We start from the raw sequence: 20,860 nt of genomic DNA on the forward strand, positions 1-20,860 counted from the left end.
AAAAGCGGATTTTATGAACAATGAAGTGTGTTCTTGCAAACGGGGCATCCGGCAACAACATTTAGATGAGCGTGTGCATAAAATCTGAGTAAAAAAAAAAATCAATTTAAACCAGTTTGCTCCTGTTTAGAACATCTTAGTATCAATTAAAACCAACAAAAATGACCTTTAAAGATATAATAAACCTTATATTAAATGTTCCACTGTTGTGCTCTAGATGATCTCCTGGTTGACGGTTTTGAGACGAGGGAAAGCAGCTGTGTGACCATCCAAAGCCAGTTCTACTTCACAAACACCACCAACTCCTACAACGTGCTGCAGGACTGTGGAAACTGCTCACGGTCAGCAGAACGCGCTTGTGCTCTCACACCCTGTACTGTACGTACTGTACGAAGTCGGCTAAATGTCCATCACTGTCTCCCACAGGCTTTTCCACGCTAAGCGGATAGAAAGTACCAACCTCCTGTTCGTAGTCGCTGAGACGCTCCCCTGCAGCTCATGTGAGATCGAGAGATTGACACAGATCCGGACAGAGTGTATCCTTTTCATGCTCATTCGCTTTCATAGTTTTGTGCCGAAGATGGAGATCTCGTCAATCTCACCGTTACCACCCTTTAACTAAAAAAAAAAAAAACAAACAGTTCAGGAGGAGAATCCATGCGAAGTACTGAGCAACGCGCGATATCGTAAAGGCCCGGCATCCTGCTTTGACTACAGTGCCTTAGTAAGTAGACGCACTATAAACACGGCGTTAATATTTGGGCCTCCATCCTGAGCGTGCAATGGGACAGAAGAAAAAAAACACACAACACAGTGAAGACAGAGACAGTCTATCAGGAGAGACCGTGTCTCATGCCACATTATCCTCGTAATTCCACAAAAGCAAAATCCCCAAAAATGTTACTGTTGCCTGTAGTTGAGGCACGTTGCATTACAGTTATTTTCCTACAAACTATAATGTATGTGTTTGAATATACTTCTCTCTATTAGAAATGTCACGTTGAACACTTAGAAGTGAGGCACAAATTCCATGTATTCATTGTACAAGATGATGAGTAATTTGCTTTGTAAAAATGGTATTTATTGCTCTCGTTGCAGGAAAACACATCAGAGTGTGGACGAGGTTGTGCACTGCAGTCCTCTATAGGAGTCCTTCTCTTCATTCAGCTTACTCTGCCTCTTTTTCATCTCTGACACGCGTAAACGCTCTAACTGACATCTTTCATCTCTTTGGGTTTAGGCTCGGATCTACTGAAGGTCAGATCAAACAGCTACTGCGAAATTAGGATTTTTTTTTTTTTTTTTTTTTGATGTACAAATGGCACACAGTTGCATTTTGTGCTTTGAAAAAAAAAAAAAAAAACGTGCGGAACAGCTCTTAGTGTTTATTGCCTTATTGCTTATACATTTGTTGGTGTTTCAGGGCTTGCTTGAGTGCAAATTATAGAATGTGTCCGAGTGTGCATGCTACTTAAACTAAGACCAGCATGTTTTAACATTTTTGCACACATGCTCAGCCATGTAAGCAACCACCAAATAGTCAGGGAGGCAGCTGAAATGCACTTTCAACGGGCCGATAATTGATCACCCAGCAAGGAGCAGACGTCAATCGCAATTATAGGTTTGATTGTGAAATGATAAAAGATCTAAAACTCAGTTGCTTTGTGCTAAATACACAGTGGTGGAAAGAAGTTGCTTTAAAGATACAAGAGACACTAGAGATACTAGAGAAGTATGAGCAACACAATTAAAGTAAAAATGCTTATTTGATGGCAGAATATCAGCGTTGTCGCCACATATCATGCATTATATTATCAGGTTATTGTTGCCGATGTATTAAGCATCCATTGTAATGTTGTAGCTCGTCAAGATGGAGCTCATTATCACTACTTTATATGCTGTTGGGTAGTTTTATCTATAGCAATTATTTTTAAAAAAAAATTCAGCATAGGTTTGTAAAATGTTAAAATGAAAACTAATTACAGCTGTCAGATAAATGTAGTGGAGTAACAAGTACAGTATTTCCCTCTACGATATGTAGGTGAGTTGGAAGTATTAAAGGTGCTCTGTGGAGTTTTCTATCAAGCAAAAGTTTTCTGTCTATAATCAATGTTTCTAACCACAATAAATATATATATATATAAACCTAAAGTGTATTCTTGAGGTCTAACAAATGTGTTGAATGCACTTCCTGCCATTTTGATTAATCATTTGAAAATGTTGCAACCGCTTTGTTTACATACGTGTTTACTTGTGTGCAGTCTTCTTCTTCCTCCCTGCATTTTTTCCGGGCGTATTGCAACATTTCTTGGCGCGTCACTGCCACCTGTAGATCAGTGTAACAGCGTGAGAACCATTGGCAGGACTGTGTATATACACACAATATACACAACAGCACCAAAAACGTGGACCCATTTACAAAAACACTGCTCCCTAGCGCTACTAGTGGTCAAAAACTGCACAGAGTACCTTTTAAAGTAGCAACACATTACTTATGTAAAGTGCAAGCAACATCGGCAATGCTTTGTGGAGAGAGTAGTTTTGAGTTTTTAGAACTTTTATTGTGACTCTCTAACACCATCTGAATATATTTATGTAACTTTTCAGCTGTGGGATTAACAGCATTCGTGTGTTCGGGATGGCTCATTAGATGAGGCCCACCTCAATAGTTATCTGTTTGTATGGATTTACAATTTCCAAACAACTGCTGGGTGAAGCTATCCAAGGCATTTACGCAACTTTAGATTGTGCACACCACACATAAAGCTAACTGCTACAGCGGGGAAATGTAAATAGATTGACAGAATCTGCTGAGCTCAGCTGCTTCTGCTTTTGTTGGCTTTGTGGAAATTTAAAATGAATTATCTCTGCCAGTTCTACTCTTCGTGTCCTGTCCTGGTAAATATCTTTGCACATAAAGGAGCTCCATGCACCGTCGGCGTTTTTTTTTTTTTTTTACATGATAGTAGATCCGGGCCTTGACCTCACATTCACTTCAGTGTCTTTCAATCCAACTCTGACCTTTTGCCAAGACTTTCAGTACTTTATGATATAATTTATCATACATGACATTACCCGGAATGATTTCCTTCTGCCGTCTCAGTTACGCCCTGTCTCTTTAAGTATTTTTTTTTTGTCTCCCTAAAAACATTTTCTCAGAGCACTTTGACAAATGAGACCACAGATGAGAACAGCCAGTATGAGGAACAATACCGGTGTTAGACCTTCAGCAAGATGTTGTGACTTTAAAGTCAAAGTAGATTCATTCATACAAGGATTGTTTGAGTCAAGGTTTGTTGAAATGCTTCCAGAGATACACGGTATGATCTTGAAGTGCTTCCAGTTGATACGAATTGTTAAAGCGTGTAAAATCGAACAAAAAACATTCCAGATTATCAAATTTTAACAGTGACTTTTGTTTTACAGAACTGTAGTAGTGAATCCTCCGAACCACCGCATGGTTTAGTGCAATAATAACCGTGATAATCTGATTATCATTGCCGTCAATTTATAATCAAATTGAGATTTTAAGTAAGTTACATGCAGTGTTATCTCTGTAGTCTTAAAAGCACAACGCATGTGCAGACGTCAGTGTGTGATAGACATGTTTTTATTCAACATCATTCATTTGATGGATGAGAAGCTCTCTGTCCATTTTGTATCTTGTATCGCCACTATTTGTCAAACCTGAATTTATGCACTTATGTATGCTTCTTTATGGGGAATGTAGCTTCTGAACAGCTTTCGGTGTTATCAATGTGTTATCAGTACGTGAGGCTTTTTGACCCTCTGTTGAGATTCCCCCGATGTCTCGTTGAAAGTGATGATTTGCTGCGGCGAATATTTTTAGTTTTTATCATGCGTACCTTGTCACAGCAGTGATGTGTGATTTTACTCAGTTATGAAGCTGTAAAATTCAGTCATTTATTCACAATGAATCGTCAGCCCAGTACTGTATGTATGGGGATGTTACTACTTGAGTTTGAAGTGTGGCCACTAAAAAAAATTTCAGATTGTACAATTTATTTAATTTATGTCAGAATGAATACTCTTTTTGTTCAGATGTAATATTAAGGCCATGATGTAGTAGTATGCCTTTATTTCAAGTTCAAAAAGTGAGCCCAGTATTCACTAAAACTCTCTATTTTGTGCTTAATTTTACAAATTAGGCTACAGCATCATGTGTTAAAACACATTCAGTCTGTTAATTATTGTGCTGTATTAGATTTTTAGGCAAATATAAATGTTTCTCCACAAATAAAAGATGGATTAACATGTTTTAACTGACTACACAATTGACTCTATTTAAGATTAGTACAAAGCACAAATTCTGCTGGTATGTACACATTTTGAAATGTATTCTAGTGAAGTCTTTGTAGCATAATAGTGTAAAGCCATCTTGTTTCTGATGAGTTATGCATGATAAAAATCCTGAAAACATTTTCCCCACAGTGATTCATCAGTCCCTGGTGTTTATTTGTGTGTTTTCTGATCATGTGATCTGGTTAAAGAGTTAATGGGGATATTTTAAAAAAAAAACGTTTTTTTGTCAAAAATATTTGTAAAATGTTGTTACTCTCCGTCTGCCTGGTGTTCCACCCTGCAGTGCCTTGTTGCACTCATTTTTGGATGGCAGGAACCTTTGGCTCTTAGATGTGTTGACAGTTCATCCTGCAGGGGCCATGCGAAAGACACACTTGAAGTTTAAGGGGTTGCAATGGTTCAGCCCTAAATGGACTTCTCAGTCAGGGAACCAAAAAACAAAAACAAAAAAAATGCTCTTCATGAACTTATGAAGCATTTTAATAAAGGAGCACAGCAACGTTGTGAAAGAGCACAACAGAAGTGTGTCAAGCAACTGGCCTCCCCTCCTGCCTTCTCGTGGACAGATGTTTGCCAAAGCAACGAGAACGAACCCTGCTGCCCTTCTACTGCGTGTCGTTTGTCTCTACACTGTGGCTCTACCTTGAATCAAAGCACAGACGCCGTCCATTTTTCACCGACTTACTTTTTGGCCCATAACGCACACTGTATATTCTATATTTTAAGCCTGTCGGAAACATGTAATGTTCCGTTACTACTGACTGAAACGAGTGAATGTTTATGTACAGTAATACCTACTGTTGTGCTTCTCTGCTGAACCCGAGCATGGCGGGAACCGAGAGAAGCAGATTTAAGCTCAACACTGTTCGGAGACCTCAGCAAAAAAACACTGCTTTCAAAAGAGTATTAAGTATTAATAAGGTTATAGTGCATTATTCAAACAACACCGTTGTACACTGAAGGAAAGACATTTCATGGAACTCTTTATAGCCTACAATATATTACTACTGTTGAGGTCAGTGTTGTAGTTTTCGTTTTGAATTACCGGTATTAATTTGCATGATATTTTGAACAATTTACAAATTTGTGTACATAGTCTGATGGATATTTTACATTCCTGTCCACATTCAGCTCTCCGTTGCTGTGGGGAGAAGTGAGGGCGTCCCTCTGCGGATGTGTGTGGGGTGATGTGGAGGCCTCAGAGCTCTTTGCTGTGTGTTAACTGAATGAAGCAGAACGTTTTGACTTCAGTGAAGCCTACAATAACTGTCAAGTGTTTGCAATTTAGGTTCTTGCAGCAAGTAAAAGCACAGAGAAGTTATGAGCAACTTACTGCCTGATTAAACTTTTGTCATTTATTTAGGGGAAAAAAGTGACATACAACTGCTGGAGATGATTTATGCATTTAAAGGCTGTCATAGCATACAAACAAGGCAGTGGCATGTGTGGGGACACCCTTTTATTAATTCACTTTGTTTATGAAATCGATGTTGCTTATTTAATTCATTTAAGTATTATTTTATTTGTTTATTTATTTGGATATTGTGAAAATATTTGAACATTGAAGGAATTGAATGTGTTTGAAGCTTGCGTGGTCTCACTAAGCAGTTTACAAGAAAATTGCAAAACAGACAAAAACATAAAAAACATATACAGTATATATGTATGTACGTATATATATATATGTATATATATATGTATGTATACAATATATACAGTATGTTCTTATCCTTTTTATTTACTGAGTATCAATCAGAAGAATGTTAAAGTTTTTTTGCTGTAATTTTGCTTTTCCTTTTGCTGACGTCGTTTACTCGGGAAAGTTTCCTCTCTTTGTGCCAGTCTCCAATGCCACCTCATTTTTGTACAGACAATGCGAAGTGGTCAGCAGAAGATGAAGGTTAAATTTGTAAAGATTTTGTCAGTCACATTACAAAAATGGATATTTAAATGTTTATATCTTTGGTCATTAAATGCTGTTGATATTTTTCACTTCAGCTCTGATTCCTTATTGTTCTCCACTGATCTATTTCAAGACCATAGTTTCTCAAAGTGCGGCCCGCAGCCCAATGGCAGCTCTCAGAAACATGTTTGGCTTCCCCTAACGTGAAACGTGTGGTTGCACTTGGCTCTGCTTGACACACTGTTATCATTATTATCAGTCATATTTCTATTACCATTACACCTACTATGAATGCTATTATTATTCTAATATATTTAGATTTGGATTTAATTGTCGCATAATCAAATCTTTGGTGTTAACAACCAAACAGTTTGTATCTTTACATTAAAATATCTTAATCTAAATACATTTTAAATTGGAATATATAAAGTCATAATGTAGTATGTCATAAAAATGTAATAGTATACTATGCCATAAAAAATATCATATATGTCATAAAAAAGACGCCATACAAAACTGTATGGCACCTAGATTTTTCTTGTCATCACAGCTTTTAGCTGAAGTAGTTTTAGTCTTATGTGTTCACTTACAAGACAGTGAACCGCATCACTCTAGTCCGTTTCAGTGAGCAGCTCTTCCATTATCTAATGCTGAAAGACTGTGTCAGCTGTCAAAGATTAAAACATGAGTATTTGGGAGGCTTGGCGAGGATCAGAAAAGAAATCCAAGAGTGGAGCAGCTTGTGTGAATGTCATGTGCATTTGCTCATAATGTCAGTCAGTAAAGATATCAAACACTAAGCTGAGGTCTTCAGTTGAAAGATGATAGGTCGCTGGATACTTCCGCAGACACAAAAAGCTTGAGATGGGAGTTGTGGGATGTTTTGGCTCTTCTGATTTATTAACCACACAGTCCCGCATGCCAGCTGGTTTCAATGGTCTTGGTTGGATTAATGACATCTTCTATCCAGCAGGCATTGTGCCTTGTTGTGTGGCTTAAAGAGAAATACACCGTCTGATTTAGCCATGATATCAGACCATCAGTGTTTGGCAATGCAGTTGGGCTCATTGTTATTTCAATGCATCATATAAAGTATAACCAGCAGACCTCAGAGGCTCTTCTCTCATAAACTAAACATCAGAGATACTGAACAGATGAAGCTTTCAGGAGAGACGAGGTCTGCTGCAGAACATGACTTCTTGTTGGGTAAAACAGTTTTTAATTACAATTTATCAAAGAGAACTAGAATCTGTTGTAACGTCAGTTGTTGTGTAAATTATTTTTGTTTTTATTCTACAGTTGACCTTGTAAATGTCATTAAATGTTTCTGCATTACGCGTAAGAAAGCATTTTTCTTTTTGAGGTTGTAAAACAATAATCAGAAGGTAGCGCGTTCCACTACATTGTTAAAAATTGCTTAAACATTTGAGGCAATCAATAGCTTTGAAATTATTTTTTTTTTAAGTATTTATGAGAAAATATTTGAGAAACATGGATGTAAAACTGGTCTAACAAGTGTAACAGGACTGAATCTTAAAGCAGGTTTCTTTTTTTGTGTGAATTTGATACTTCTCTATCATGGATACAGTTATTTGGGCGGCAGACTAAGCAGAATTTAAAGAGTTATTCAGAGAGAAATACTACTGTAAACAACAATAAGCCGTGTGTTGATAGGCATGCATAGGGAATAAAAAAAGACCAAAATACAACATTTAACTACACAAATACTTGTCCCCCTGTGTGTGTGCGGTAAAGAGAGACCTCTGACGTGTCCGGTGCCACAGATTCAGAAGCAAACAGGTGCGGAAAGATTAGCCAGCTGTCATTTGTCACATTGTTAACCCTTTAACGCCTACACTAGTTATTTAACTCTTTATTCAAACAGGAAGTCTCATGACAGAAAACTTACAAGTCAGATATTAGTTTCACATTAAGAAAAAAAGTGGAATTTTCCTACATCTACATATTTGGAATGACCAAATTAACAGAGCATCATCTGCATAGAATGTAATCCACATGATGTGTTTGAGTGGGTTTTAAAGTGGTTAATGAAATGGCTCCCCAAAGAGGAAGCACACAGTACTGGATGGTTGCTTTACTCCCAAAGCATTTGTGTAATTTATCTTCTTCTGTGCTTTCAGGAAGAGCGGTGGTGTAACAAGTAAAGCACACACTCCATCTTTACTGCCACTTGACTCACACTTTGAGTATATGTTTGTCATTAACCATTGCATCTAGTGACTCCTTCTGTTATATAGGTCTGATAATGATTCTGATTGTGTTGTTAAAGTGTGTGTTTTCACTGCTTCACAGGTAGACCTGTCTAGTGGTCGAGGTGAGAGACACTGTAAAAGTGTTGTATGAAAGCCAGAATATTTGTGATTATCCATCAGTTTTTTGGGGATATTTACAGAAAGATCCATGGCAAACAAACTTTTATGATGATTACACATTTGGTTAAGCAACATAATCTTCACAAATGAAAACCACTTTTATGATTTTTTAATGTAATTGGCAGATCATTAAGCTATAAACAAAATTACATCACAGGCGCATGAGCGCAAATATACACAACGAGGCTGTCGAGGCAGACTGGTTGGTGCGTTTGTGTTTCGTGGTCTCATTTAGCTCCTTTTTTTAAGACACTTAAAAGCTTCAAAACTCACTAGATGGGTACTTACCGATACATTTTGGATCATAGAACAAAACGTTAAAATGTCGTAGGCTTGCGTTAACCACAGACCTTATTTCAGGAATCTAACCAAAAACCCAAAGGCTTCGAGACGAAGGAACCGACGGAGTGCCAACATTCTACCTTATTTCCTGGTTTGGTAGTGGTAGTGGCTTCTCAGCTAGCGTTAACTCTCAGCATGAGAGGGACTAAGCTTATTTCCCAAAATGGCAATCCATTCCATTATGGTCTCATTCACTGCAAATATGATGACATTTGGGAAATCCCTATTTAAGTGAAATGACTTGTGTTGGTAACTCGGATGCTTATTTAGTTGTAGTTGTTGGTTCTGTCTCATGACTGAACTGAGTTTCGGACACAGACTGTCACATGTGCTGTAAATGTAGATTCAGATCCCAGGCTGAGCGACAACACACCCGGACTCAATACTATAATGACACTATATGCATGTTTGTTTCACTATGAGGGACTACTACTAATAATCAAGTCCTCAAGTGTATCAATCTGCAGATTTGTTTTCTCTTCCATAAACAAAGTAGTGCTTCGTGTTGTGCAAAGAAAAGTGTAAAGACAGCAGACTTTTAATAGAATTTATTTGATATAGATCTACAATATTTAGTGAGAGCAGTTCAATGAAAAAGCATATTCTATGATTTTTCATTTGTGTCTCTCAAGAGGTTGCAGTTTATTCTTCAGCATCCTTTCCCTGAAATGGAGAGAAGACATAATGAATGGCGTTACACCTATGGGACAGAACACATTGTCATGTGACATGCATGTAGCTTTAACTTGCTCCATTTCAAATCCAAATTGAACTATTAATCAAAACACAGCAGCATTATCATGCATGTGAAATAGTGAACCAAGGAAACCAAGCTAGTTGCTTTCCGGTAAGATTATCAATAACCATTTGAACTGCCTGAGTTTTACGGATCACTTACCTTTCCAATTTCCCGACTCTTTGCTCTCAGCTTGTTGACCTGAGACTCAGCGATGTCGGCTCTCTCCTGAGCTTCCTCCATCTCGTGCTGCACCTTCCTGTACCTGGACAGGTGAGTGTTGGCCTGCTCCTCCTGTAGAGGAAATTCAATATCCATCATCATTACCAACATAAAAGAAGAGTGTGATTGTATTTTTTTGTTTCCAAGTCTGACTGTACTGCATTCAGCTTTGTTTGAGGAGACAATACAGTGAACAAGGTGTAACAAATGTCTGACTCACAGACTCCTCAGACTGCCTCTTGTAGGCCTTCACTTTGAGCTGCAGCTTGTCCACCAGATCCTGAAGTCTGACAACATTCTTCTTGTCCTCCTCTGTCTGCATGAATTCATGATTGAAATTGATTAATTGGCATCTTTGCCCGACGACTGTACCGAGACGATACGGTAGGAAGAAAAGAAAAACGGCCTACCTGATAGGTGAGCTCCTTCACTCTCCTCTCATATTTACGAACACCTTTGATAGCCTCTGCTCCTCGTCTTTGCTCGCCTTCAACTTCAGCTTCAAGCTCACGCACCTGCAATATGAACACTGTTACTTGGAGGGCAAGATTTTAGTATAAAAGAACAGTTGAGAGCAGATCACATTTCGTCTTTACCCTGGCTTCCAGTTTCTGGAGCTGCTTCTTGCCGCCCTTCATGGCCAGATTCTCAGCTTCATCAAGGCGGTGCTGCAGGTCTTTCACTGTCACCTCCAGGTTCTTCTTCATCCTCTCCAAATGAGAGCTGGTGTCCTGCTCCTTCTTCAGCTCTTCTGCCATCATGGCGGCCTGAAATGTGGTTGATTTTTGTATTATTGGATATAAAGTTATTGCAGTCTAATGCTTCAACTGCCAGCGTGCCAGAAATGAATGAGAAATAACCTAAAGTATTATTTTATGCACTGACATATGCTGCACTATACTTTGTGTTCAATTGCATAGCACTGTGTAAGGATGACTCACATCAGTGATGGCCTTCTTGGCCTTTTCTTCAGCATTTCTTGCCTCCTGGACAGAATCTTCCACTTCACCCTGTACTTGGACAAGGTCAGCCTCCAACTTCTTCTTGGTGTTGATGAGGCTGGTATTCTATGATTAAAGAAGAAAAAAAAATGAATTTGCATATATGGAACTATTGAAGAACATTCTTGTTTGTCAACCTTTTGAGCTTTACCTGAGAGTGCAGCAGTCCCACGCGCTCGCTGGCATCAACCAGCTCCTGTTCAGCCACTTTGCGGCTTCTGTCCGTCTGCTCCAGTGCAGCTCTCAGCTCCTCGATCTCAGCCAGCATCAGGGTGTTCCTGCGCTCCACCATGGCAACCTGCTCCCTCATTTCTTCCTGGCCTCTTATGGCGTCATCAAGATGAATTTGGGCATCCTAAATGTTAAAACATTGAAAGATTTGTCAGCTAACACTGTCAGCTTGTTTTCAAAGTGAGATGCTCCGCCACAAATCCTTGAGTGGATGTACCTTAAGCTGTCCCTGCACGTTTCTCAGCTGTTTCTGGGCTTCAGATGCCTGGCGGTTGGCGTGGCTCAGCTGAATCTCCATCTCGTTGAGGTCTCCCTCCATCTTCTTCTTGATTCTCAGGGCATCATTCCTGCTCCTGATCTCGGCATCCAAAGTGCTCTGCATGGACTCGATCACTCTCTGGCTGTTTCTCTTGATCTGCTCGATCTCCTCGTCTTTCTCTGCAAGTTTTCTGTCAATTTCACCCTTGACTTGGGTGAGTTCGAGCTGAACCCGCATAATCTTGGATTCTTCATGCTCCAAGGTAGCCTGTGAACAAGTGTGCACATAACAGGTCCGTCATTCAAAATCCAAAAACGGAGGCTGAGTCACAAAGTGGGAAAAATAGCACTGTGTCAAGTCCAACACCTTTACAAGATGAGTCTAAGCCTGTGCTAAAGCTCTGCTAATATTTACCTCTGCCTCCTCCAGAGCAGTCTGGATCTCTGTCTTCTCAATTTCCACTGTCTTCTTTCCCTTCTCAAGCTCGTGAATCGTTTTACCGGTCTCACCAAGTTGTTCACTCAAGTCTGAGATCTCCTCTGTTGGAACAGATTTATAAAGTATACATGTCAGTATGTTAAGCAATAAAGTAATAGAGATACTTCAGATAAATTGATTTGGTGTTTAGAGTGTATTTCTGTTGGGGAGAACAGAATAATTGTCTTACGCTGCAGGTTCTTGTTCTCTCTCTTCAGGGTCTCCAGGTGGTCCAGAGCTTCTTCATATGAGTTTTTCAGCTTGAACATCTCAGTGCTTAATGTCCGAGCCTCTTTCAGAGCTCCTTCAAGCTCTGCCTGGCTTTCCTCATACTTCTGTTTCCACTCTGCAAGAACCTGAAAACACAACAAACGATTGAGTGTGTTTTGTCACCTCACATTAACGAGTCCAAACCGCACGTAAAAAACATCTAACCTTGTCAAAGTTCCTCTGCTTCTTGTCGAGGTTAGCAGCCAGAGCATTAGCTCTCTCCACGTCAATCATCAGGTCCTCCACCTCAGCATGCAGTCTCTGCTTTGTCTTCTCCAGAGAGGCACATTTTGCATTCACAGCCTCGATGGATTCTTCTGCATCCTGAAGACGCTGGGCAAGCTTTTTCCTGTTGAACCATACAGTAAACAGGTTCTGTGATGATTTACCAAATCAATGCATATGGAGACAGTGTGATTTCAGGACTGTTCATTACTTAGCCTCCTCCAGCTCCTCAGTGCGCTGAATGGCATCAGTCTCGTATTTGGCTCTCCACTGAGCCACCTCGCTGTTGGCCTTTGACAATGCCCTCTGCAGCTCAGATTTGGCCTCCTGCTCCTCCTCGTACTGCTCTCTGAGCAGGTCGCAGTCATGACGAGCTGACTGGACAGCATGAGCCAGGGCGTTCTTGGCCTATGAAACAAAATGAGCGCCTCATTAATATTAATAATACCAATTGTCTGGTGTCCTTTTTTTCTCTGAAATAAGTCCATTACCTTGACTTCCTCTTCTACATGTCTCTTCAGCTCCTCGATCTGCTGAGTGTACGCCTGCTTGGCTCTCGACAGCTGAGAAACAAGAGCTTCTTTCTCCTCCAGCTGACGTGAATATTCACCTAATCAAAGATATTAGTGAACTTAACGGACATCAGAACAAAATTGCTACAGCGCATGTAATAATTTATAATGGATATTATTCACATTATCGTGCTAGAAAGGTTTTCCTCTTGGGCTATCATGTTGATCAGAGATACATTTTGGAAGTTTAGAGGAATAGGGTTTTTAAAAGGGGAGAAGCAACAGGAGGTAAAGTTTGATTTAGGTATTGTTAAGATAATGGTTTCAAATACAGAATGTATGCAAAAGGAGCCAAACTATGATTCTCATACCATTTTCAGTTTGAAGTCTTGCTTTCTGTGCACTCAGGTCGTTCATCTGACGAACATTTTCATCATTCTTGGATTTGAGCTCACTCAGCTGATCTTCTAATGTCCTGCACATTTTTTCAAGGTTTCCCTGATAGAAGAAAACATCAATAATTATACAAATATTACCATTATCTTTTGCTCCCTTTAATAAACTACAGCTCCCTCACTTTTGATTTGGCAATGGACTCCATATTGCTGCTGAGGTCATCGATCTCCATCTTGTATTCGCTTTTCTCTTTCTCCAGCTTCTGTTTGACTCTCTGGAGGTTATCGATCTGTTCTCCCAGCTCTGCCACGCTGTCGGCCTGCTTCTTGCGGAGAGCTGCGGCGGTGGCCTCGTGCTGCAGGGTGGACTCTTCCAGATCGCGACGCAGCTTCTGAAACTCGGCCTCGCGCTTCTTGCTCATCTCGATCTGAGCAGACGTCGCTCCACCGGCTTCTTCCAGCCTCTCGCTGATCTCCTCAAGTTCCCTGGAAAGATCAGACCTCTGCTTCTCCACCTTGGCCCGAGCAGCCCGCTCAGCCTCGATCTCCTCCTCCAGCTCCTCAATACGAGCCTGAAACCCACCGAGATTAAATTAAAATCTTTCAAGATATTTGAATGTTCCTGTGACCTTCGACTAGTACTACACATTTTACCTGCAGTTCTTTTATCTTTTTCTGTAACTGGATTCCAAGAGTCTGCTCATCTTCAATCCTACCCAGGAACTGGCTTATCTCAAAGTCCTTCCTGCAGGGGACAGAATAAATCGTTGCATTTCAGTTATGTGTAAGAAGTGCCTCTAATTAAATCATTTATTGCAAGTAGGTAAAAGGATGGCATTTGTTTATTCTTACTTCTTTATTTTCTCGTCAGATTGCTGCTTGTCATTCTCTAGATCCATTAAAGACTCCTGGGCCAGTTTCAGATCTCCTTCAAGCTTTCTTTTTGATCGCTCAAGATCCATACGGAGTTTCTTTTCTTGCTCCAGAGAACCTTCAAGCTGTCCACGAAATAGATGTTTTATATAATTGTTAGGGTTATAATCGTTATTATTTTTGCTATGTTATAAGCAAGTTAACCTTTTGTTTTTAAATGCAGATATTACTCACATCGTCCACTTGCTGCTCCAGCTTGGTCTTGGCCTTCGTCAGAGTGTTGACTTTGTCTTCCTCTGCCTGCAGATCATCAAGGGTCTGCTGATGGGCCTCTTGGAGGGCTTTCTTCTCTTTGGTCAACTTGGCAATGGTCTCATCTTGAGATGTCATTTCCTCAATCAGGTTTTTAACCTGTAATCACAATATTGTGAAGACAATATTAAAGGGTTTACGCTTTTTACAAGAGCCGATTTCAGGCCTTATGAAAGATTTACCAACCTTGTTCTCGGTGGCGTGCTTCTCCTTTTCTACTTTGGCCAGGGTGAGCTCCAAGTCATCGATGTCTTTCTTCAACTCAGAGCACTCGTCCTCCAGCTTCCTCTTCTTTGCAGTCAGCTCACCATTCATTTCCTCCTCATCCTCCAGTCTCTCAGCCGTCTCCTTGACTTTGGCCTCCAGCTGGATTTTGGCTTTAATGAGCCCCTCACACCTTTCCTCTGCATCACTGAGGGTGTCACCTTCCTAGAGTTGATATATAACATCAAAATGATAATTAATTAACATTAAAACCAGGATCTCTGAGAAAGCAATTCCCACTTTCTTTGTAACGTACAGCCTGGATTTGTAGCTGCAAGTCATTCTTCTCCTGCAGCAGAGAAACCATCTTCTCCTCCAGTTCTTTCTTCTTAGACAGAGCCTTTGCTAGATCCTCTTTCATCTTTTCAAAGTCCTCTTTCATTTGGGCCATCTCCTTTTCAGTCTCTGCACTCTTCAGCAGAGGCTTGATCTTGAAGTACAGCTTCATCCATGGCCAAGTTTTGACATTCATGAATGAGCGAATGTTGTACTGGATGGAGTAAATTGCCTCCCTGAAAACAACAAAGACAAAAATTGAGTTAGAAAATGTTGAAAAGTTGCAGACTTTTAAAACATGCATTGCATTTTTTGACAACATCAATAACAGACACATTACCTCCTCTCCATCATCTTGACAAACTCTGTCCTCATGAGGAAACCTCTGCAGACAGCTTGAGTCATTGTGACCAGCTCAGCCAGTTTCTCATCTCTCATCTCCTCCAGAGTTCCCAGCAGACCGGCTTTGAAGAACACCTGAGAGCCAATAATTGTAATTATCTTTAAGTAATTAATTATTTATGATAGTAAATAGTATACCCTTTTTTGTAAAAAGTCCTTTACCTTGGTGTGGCCAAACTTGTACTGAGTCTGGTCCACATCGATGGATCCCAGCAGCTTCTCTGAGGCCTTCTTGTTGTCAATGAATTGTCCTTCAGGGATGACACTAGCGTTCAATACTTTGTATCTGAAAGTAAAGATTTCTTACAGTTAGACACGCTCGCTTAAAGATAATACAAAATGTTCAATGGCTGTCAATGTCATATTTCTGCAACCTCTGCTTGAAGTCGCCGTAGATGATTCTGCTGGGGAAACCTTTCCTGCAGATCCTGATACCTTCCAGCACACCGTTACACCTCAGCTGGTGGATGACCAGGAAGTTCTCCATGAGACCTTAAACAGAACCAAGCACACCAATGTTATAGCTAATGAAGACCTTGCACAGATCAGCGTTACCACAGAGGTGTGTCATTTGCAGAAATCGCCCTGATTTCAAACAGAAACTATGGGACAGAGAGCCTAACCATACATAAGATGAACAAGAGTGAGTTATGGGTTCATAAAGACTTTGAGACTTTTTTTAGGGCTAACCTGGTGTCTTTGATTCATTGGGAATCAAACAGCGCACAAAGTGTGGGTGAGTGCTCCTCAAGTTGGTCATCAACTTGCCCAAGTTTTCCTGAAGAATTAAAAGGATATTTAATTGGCAAAAGGCACTAAATTAGTGCAAGGAAGTACATAAGTTCTTCTTTTATATCTTACCCTGAACAATGCAGACACGGTCTGGAAGGAACCGCCCTTCTTCTTGGCACCTTTCTTTGAGCCACTGTCAGCTGTCAGTGGAATGACAATTACATTGAAATTATTAAATTGAAAACAAATTAATTTGCATTATTATATATTTCATAATGTAGAGACAGGCAACAGCATGTACCTTCTGTTCCGGCATGTGCCGCATAGAGGTGAGCCAACAGTTTGACTGAAGACTTCTGGTAGAGCTGAACCACTGAGTCGTTCAGGGGGTCTTTGTTCTTATCCAGCCAGCCGGTGATGTTGTAGTCAACGGTGCCGGCGTAGTGCACCAGAGAAAAGTGAGCCTCAGCTTTGCCTTTGGTAGGTTTTGGCTTCTCAAAAGCTTTGGTTTTACCAAGATGCTGGTCATACAGTTTGTTCTTGAAGGTGACATCTGATGACTTTGGGAACATGCACTCCTCTTCAAGGATGGAGAAGATGCCCATTGGCTGTCATGATGAAATGATTATGTTAAACAAAAGATTTCAAGTCCTCGGATCGTTTACCATGTTTGTGAATATTCGGCGTGTCTCTCACCTTCTCAATCAGCTCAATGCAGGCGGCCAAGTCCATACCAAAGTCAATGAACTCCCATTCAATTCCCTCTTTCTTGTACTCTTCTTGCTCCAGGACAAACATGTGGTGGTTGAAGAACTGTTGCAGTTTTTCATTGGTGAAGTTGATGCACAGCTGCTCCAAGCTGTTGTACTGCACCAATTCAAATAGCAAAGGTCAAGAAAAGGCCTTAAGTGACAGCTTAAGTATCATTATGTATCAATCAGCCAAACAAACTTACATCGAAAATTTCAAACCCAGCAATATCCAGGACCCCGATGAAGAACTGTCTGGGCTGCTTGGTAGCCAGCATCTCATTAATTCTGACGACCATCCACAAGAACATCTTCTCATAGACAGACTTGCAGAGAGCCATGACGGAATTGTTGACCTGAGATTTTACAGATACAGCAGTGATGAAACAATATCATTAATCAAGGTTTTCAGGGGTCAAACAGACTATAGCTTTAAGATCCACAGGACTGTATGTGACTGTTTTACCTGAGGCACAGTCTGGCCCTTAGTCACATACTCATTTCCGACTTTCACCCTCGGGTAGCACAGGGCCTTCAGTATATCAGCCGAGTTCAATCCCATGAGATAGCCGATTTTATCAGCGACTGAAAAGAAGCAAAAACTGAGCGATAAGAGGTAATTTTATTGAGAATATAAAATATTTAAATTTATAATTTTTCACTTGTTTTCAAAAGTGCAGCATACCCTCAGTGCCATCGGGCTCAGCCTGCTCTTCACGCTGCTTCTGCTTGAACTTCATTGATCCGTGATGCATCACAGATCCAGTCAGCTTGTAGATGTTGGCCTTCTCATCGGCAGTGAAGCCCAGGATGTCGATGGCAGTCTGTGAGTATTCAAAGAAAAGTCATAAGTTCTGCTCTATAGATACAACATTTCTAAATGCATACATTTTCTTGAGGGTGTGGACTTGATAATAACTTTCTTACATCAGTGGCGATGAACTCCTCAATATCGTCGATACTCTTGACAGTGATTTCACCTTGACTGATCATGGGATAGTCGTATGGGTTGGTGGTGATGAGGAGAGCCTCTGAAGAAAGAAAGCCGTTGTGGTTGATTCTTGTCAGCACACAGACACTGTACAGCAGGTAATGAAGGGTCTTTGAAAATCAAAAAGAGTCTCACCTATCAGCTCAGGTTTGTGGCCCGTCATGAGCTGATAGAAGATGTGGTAGCTCCTCTCAGCAGACAGCTGGAACGTCACTCGAGACTTCTCCAGCAGATCTGTTGATCACAGTCAGTTCTGTTCAATGAGCTGAACAAAAACAAACCGAGGAATCTGCTTTATTATTTTCTACCCTTACATGTTTCAATGTCTGCTGAGGCCAGCTTCCCAGTTGTTCCAAAATGGATTCTGATGAATTTACCCTATTCGAGTAAGGACTGTAGATTAGTATTGTAACTTCTTGCATTCTGATATTGTTTGAAAAGAATCAGGTGAACAAAACACTTACAAAGCGGGATGAGTTGTCATTCCTCACAGTTTTGGCATTACCATAAGCCTCCAGCAGGGGATTGGCTGCAATGATTTGATCCTCCAGCGACCCCTTCATTCAAAAACAAATCATGGAAAAATTCATGCTTCATACCTTCATATAGTCCAAGATCACATTCAATGTCTATGACAGCTTTTTTGACAGATTTTCCTAAAAACAGATTTGTTCATTTACCTGTATCTTGCCAGACGTTTGCTCAGGTTGCTTCTTTCCTCCAGCCACTGCGATTGTCGCAAAGTACTGGATGACTCTTTTGGTGTTGACAGTCTTTCCTGCACCAGATTCTCCGCTTGGAGGAAAAACAACAGATCAATTAGCAGCAGACACTTTCTCCTTTTAGTGAACTGAACACACCTTGAAAGAAACAGACTCGTGATGTAGAGCATATGCTGTCAATGTTACGGTATGTTGTTTATGGAAATAATATGTAGTTTGCTGAGACTTTTCTTCGACGTTGAGTTACATTGATTTCAGGATGTTAGACAATTCATTTATAAAATTGGCAAACTTACGTGATGAGGATGGACTGATTATCACGGTCTGTAAATAAAAAAAGTAACATATTTTCAGATTATTTACATAATTTTAAATCTGCTTTGTGTATATATTATTTAGTCCAACATTTGCTCGAAATGTACACCAATGATGTGGAATGATAATAACCTATAACTTCAAGCCTTTAAAAACAAAAAAAATGAGCTTCTATTAGCTGCTACTTGCTTAATAGATATGTTTTTAAAGTTTAAAACATTTGACATATACTGTAATAGTTCTCATATGATTTTCCATTTTAAACATGCAAAGTTTTGGGCTCACATACCAGTGAGCATGAACTGATAGGCGTTATCAGAGATGGAGAAGATGTGGGGTGGAGCCTCAACCCTCTTCTTGCCTCTGTATCCTGAGACAACCACTGAATCATAGACTGGGAGCCACTTGTAGGGGTTCACAGTCACGCAGAAGAGCCCTGAGTAGGTCTGTGAAGACAGACAGGATTTCTATTGACGTCTCTCGTTCGTCATCCTTTCATCCACTGATGTGACGATTGGGTCGATACTCACGTAGATCATCCACGCTGCATATCGCTCTTTGAGGTTATACAGCACAGAGGGCTCGCTGAGGTGGGTCATCATGGCCATGTCCTCAATCTTGTCGTACTTCGGAGGGTTCATGGGGAAGATTTCAGTGTCTTTTACAGTGAGCGTCTGTTACAAGGACAGAAACAACACAGGACTTCAGTTTTTACAGTGGACTGATGATGAGAGCGAGCTGGTCAGTATTCATTATTATTTATATTACAGTCAGAGGAATCATAAAACCACTAACATATCAGTTTGAAATAGTTTCAACTTTCCCTTTTGGGTTTATTACAGATAAATTATAGTGCTGAACATATTATGTTTTCTCACAAGACATGCACTTTATGCACTGGTATGTCAACAAATAAAAACGTCACACAGAGGAGCACCACTGTCTGTCACTCTTGACAGTTTACTGTGACATTAAAACTGTTAATTAATAACTTTTTTTGTATTATTCCACTGTCGTCACGCTCACCTTTCCAGTGATCGTCTCCACGGTGGCTTTGCCGCCTTCTTTCTTAGTGAGTTTCCCCTTGAGGTACATCTCTGCCGGCTCGCTCACAAAGTATGCAGTTTTAGCATCAAAGGGAGTGTTTTGAGCTTCAATCCTCTCCTTTTCAGATTTCCGGAGGAAAAGGGCCGCCGGGCCAAAACACTGCATCTCAGCGTCCGTACTCATCGTGACCCCTTACTGCATGAAAAAGTATGTAAAACAGAAAATGATTTCTTGTCATGGTGATACTTCACCAATGGACAAAGCGGATGAACAGAGAAAAATGGACAATGGTATAACTTTACTTATTCATAACAAAAGCAGTTTGTAACAACAGGGGGACATTGCTACTGTATAACCTATTATCTTTGTTGATGCCATGACTTATTGCACCACTAAATGCTTCTTTAAAAGTCTCACACACTTTGGTGTAAGCTAACAGTGACAACTTCTTTCTTCTACCTAATGATGCAGATGTTTGTTAATTGATTTGCTACCGATTCCACACAAGGTTAAGGTTTAATGAACATATAACAAAGTCTAACTTATCACATATATATACTGATTAAAAGTGTCCTTAAAGAAAATGAAACAGTGGTAAAAATAAATGAATCACCTTCTTCCCTCCCCTCAGATGAACGGATATTGATGGGCTAAGTGAAGGTTCTGAAGAAAGACACAAAATCATTTTAATTAATAACAATTAAGAAACAATTTCATATTAAAGATGAACTTACTGTACACTGAAGTCCTGGCACAAACAAGACAGTTCTGTATTCACGGTGTGGTGTTTGGAAATTTGTGATCATGCCCTGCATTGTTCATTAAGCTGCTGGTTTTCCTCCTGCTAATAAAAGACTGTAACACACTCACCTTGACTGGGCGTCTGTC

At 40.2% G+C, this 20,860-nt stretch overlaps 2 protein-coding genes across 2 annotated transcripts in view; one reads left to right on the forward strand and one right to left on the reverse strand.

Moving 5' to 3' along the window:
- The window catches only part of LOC137873730 (voltage-dependent calcium channel subunit alpha-2/delta-2-like), a 31,698-nt gene extending 25,383 nt beyond the window's left edge, over nt 1-6,315 (forward strand). Inside the window, exons 35-38 of the mRNA XM_068712110.1 lie at nt 218-341; nt 427-536; nt 642-724; nt 1,099-6,315. Coding sequence (XP_068568211.1) covers nt 218-341; nt 427-536; nt 642-724; nt 1,099-1,194 — 413 coding nt within the window. The 3' untranslated portion in view covers nt 1,195-6,315. The remainder of the gene's footprint in view (nt 1-217; nt 342-426; nt 537-641; nt 725-1,098) is intronic.
- Nucleotides 6,316-9,494: 3,179 nt separating this feature from the next.
- LOC137873731 (myosin heavy chain, fast skeletal muscle-like) lies at nt 9,495-20,642 on the reverse strand. Its single transcript, XM_068712111.1, has 40 exons — nt 20,586-20,642; nt 19,952-20,167; nt 19,456-19,599; nt 19,215-19,371; nt 18,907-18,934; nt 18,569-18,683; nt 18,353-18,445; nt 18,203-18,266; nt 18,024-18,122; nt 17,825-17,928; nt 17,583-17,721; nt 17,364-17,482; nt 17,104-17,253; nt 16,845-17,015; nt 16,450-16,756; nt 16,278-16,348; nt 16,107-16,194; nt 15,791-15,908; nt 15,579-15,702; nt 15,355-15,491; nt 14,995-15,250; nt 14,661-14,903; nt 14,397-14,573; nt 14,142-14,287; nt 13,944-14,034; nt 13,472-13,861; nt 13,266-13,392; nt 12,874-12,992; nt 12,594-12,790; nt 12,323-12,506; nt 12,078-12,243; nt 11,825-11,949; nt 11,369-11,677; nt 11,072-11,275; nt 10,861-10,986; nt 10,516-10,686; nt 10,330-10,434; nt 10,140-10,235; nt 9,860-9,991; nt 9,495-9,624 (listed from the first exon to the last, which is right to left on the reverse strand). The coding sequence occupies exons 2-40, from the start codon at nt 20,153-20,155 to the stop codon at nt 9,604-9,606; spliced, it is 5,817 nt and encodes a 1,938-aa protein (XP_068568212.1). The 5' UTR covers nt 20,156-20,167; nt 20,586-20,642; the 3' UTR covers nt 9,495-9,603.
- Nucleotides 20,643-20,860: the final 218 nt, after the last annotated feature.

The sequence above is a fragment of the Cebidichthys violaceus genome, unplaced genomic scaffold (genome assembly GCF_023349555.1).
Source record: "Cebidichthys violaceus isolate CVI_PGR_0920_01 unplaced genomic scaffold, fCebVio1.0.p SCAF_17, whole genome shotgun sequence".
In the NCBI taxonomy this organism is placed as follows: Eukaryota; Metazoa; Chordata; class Actinopteri; order Perciformes; family Stichaeidae; genus Cebidichthys; species Cebidichthys violaceus.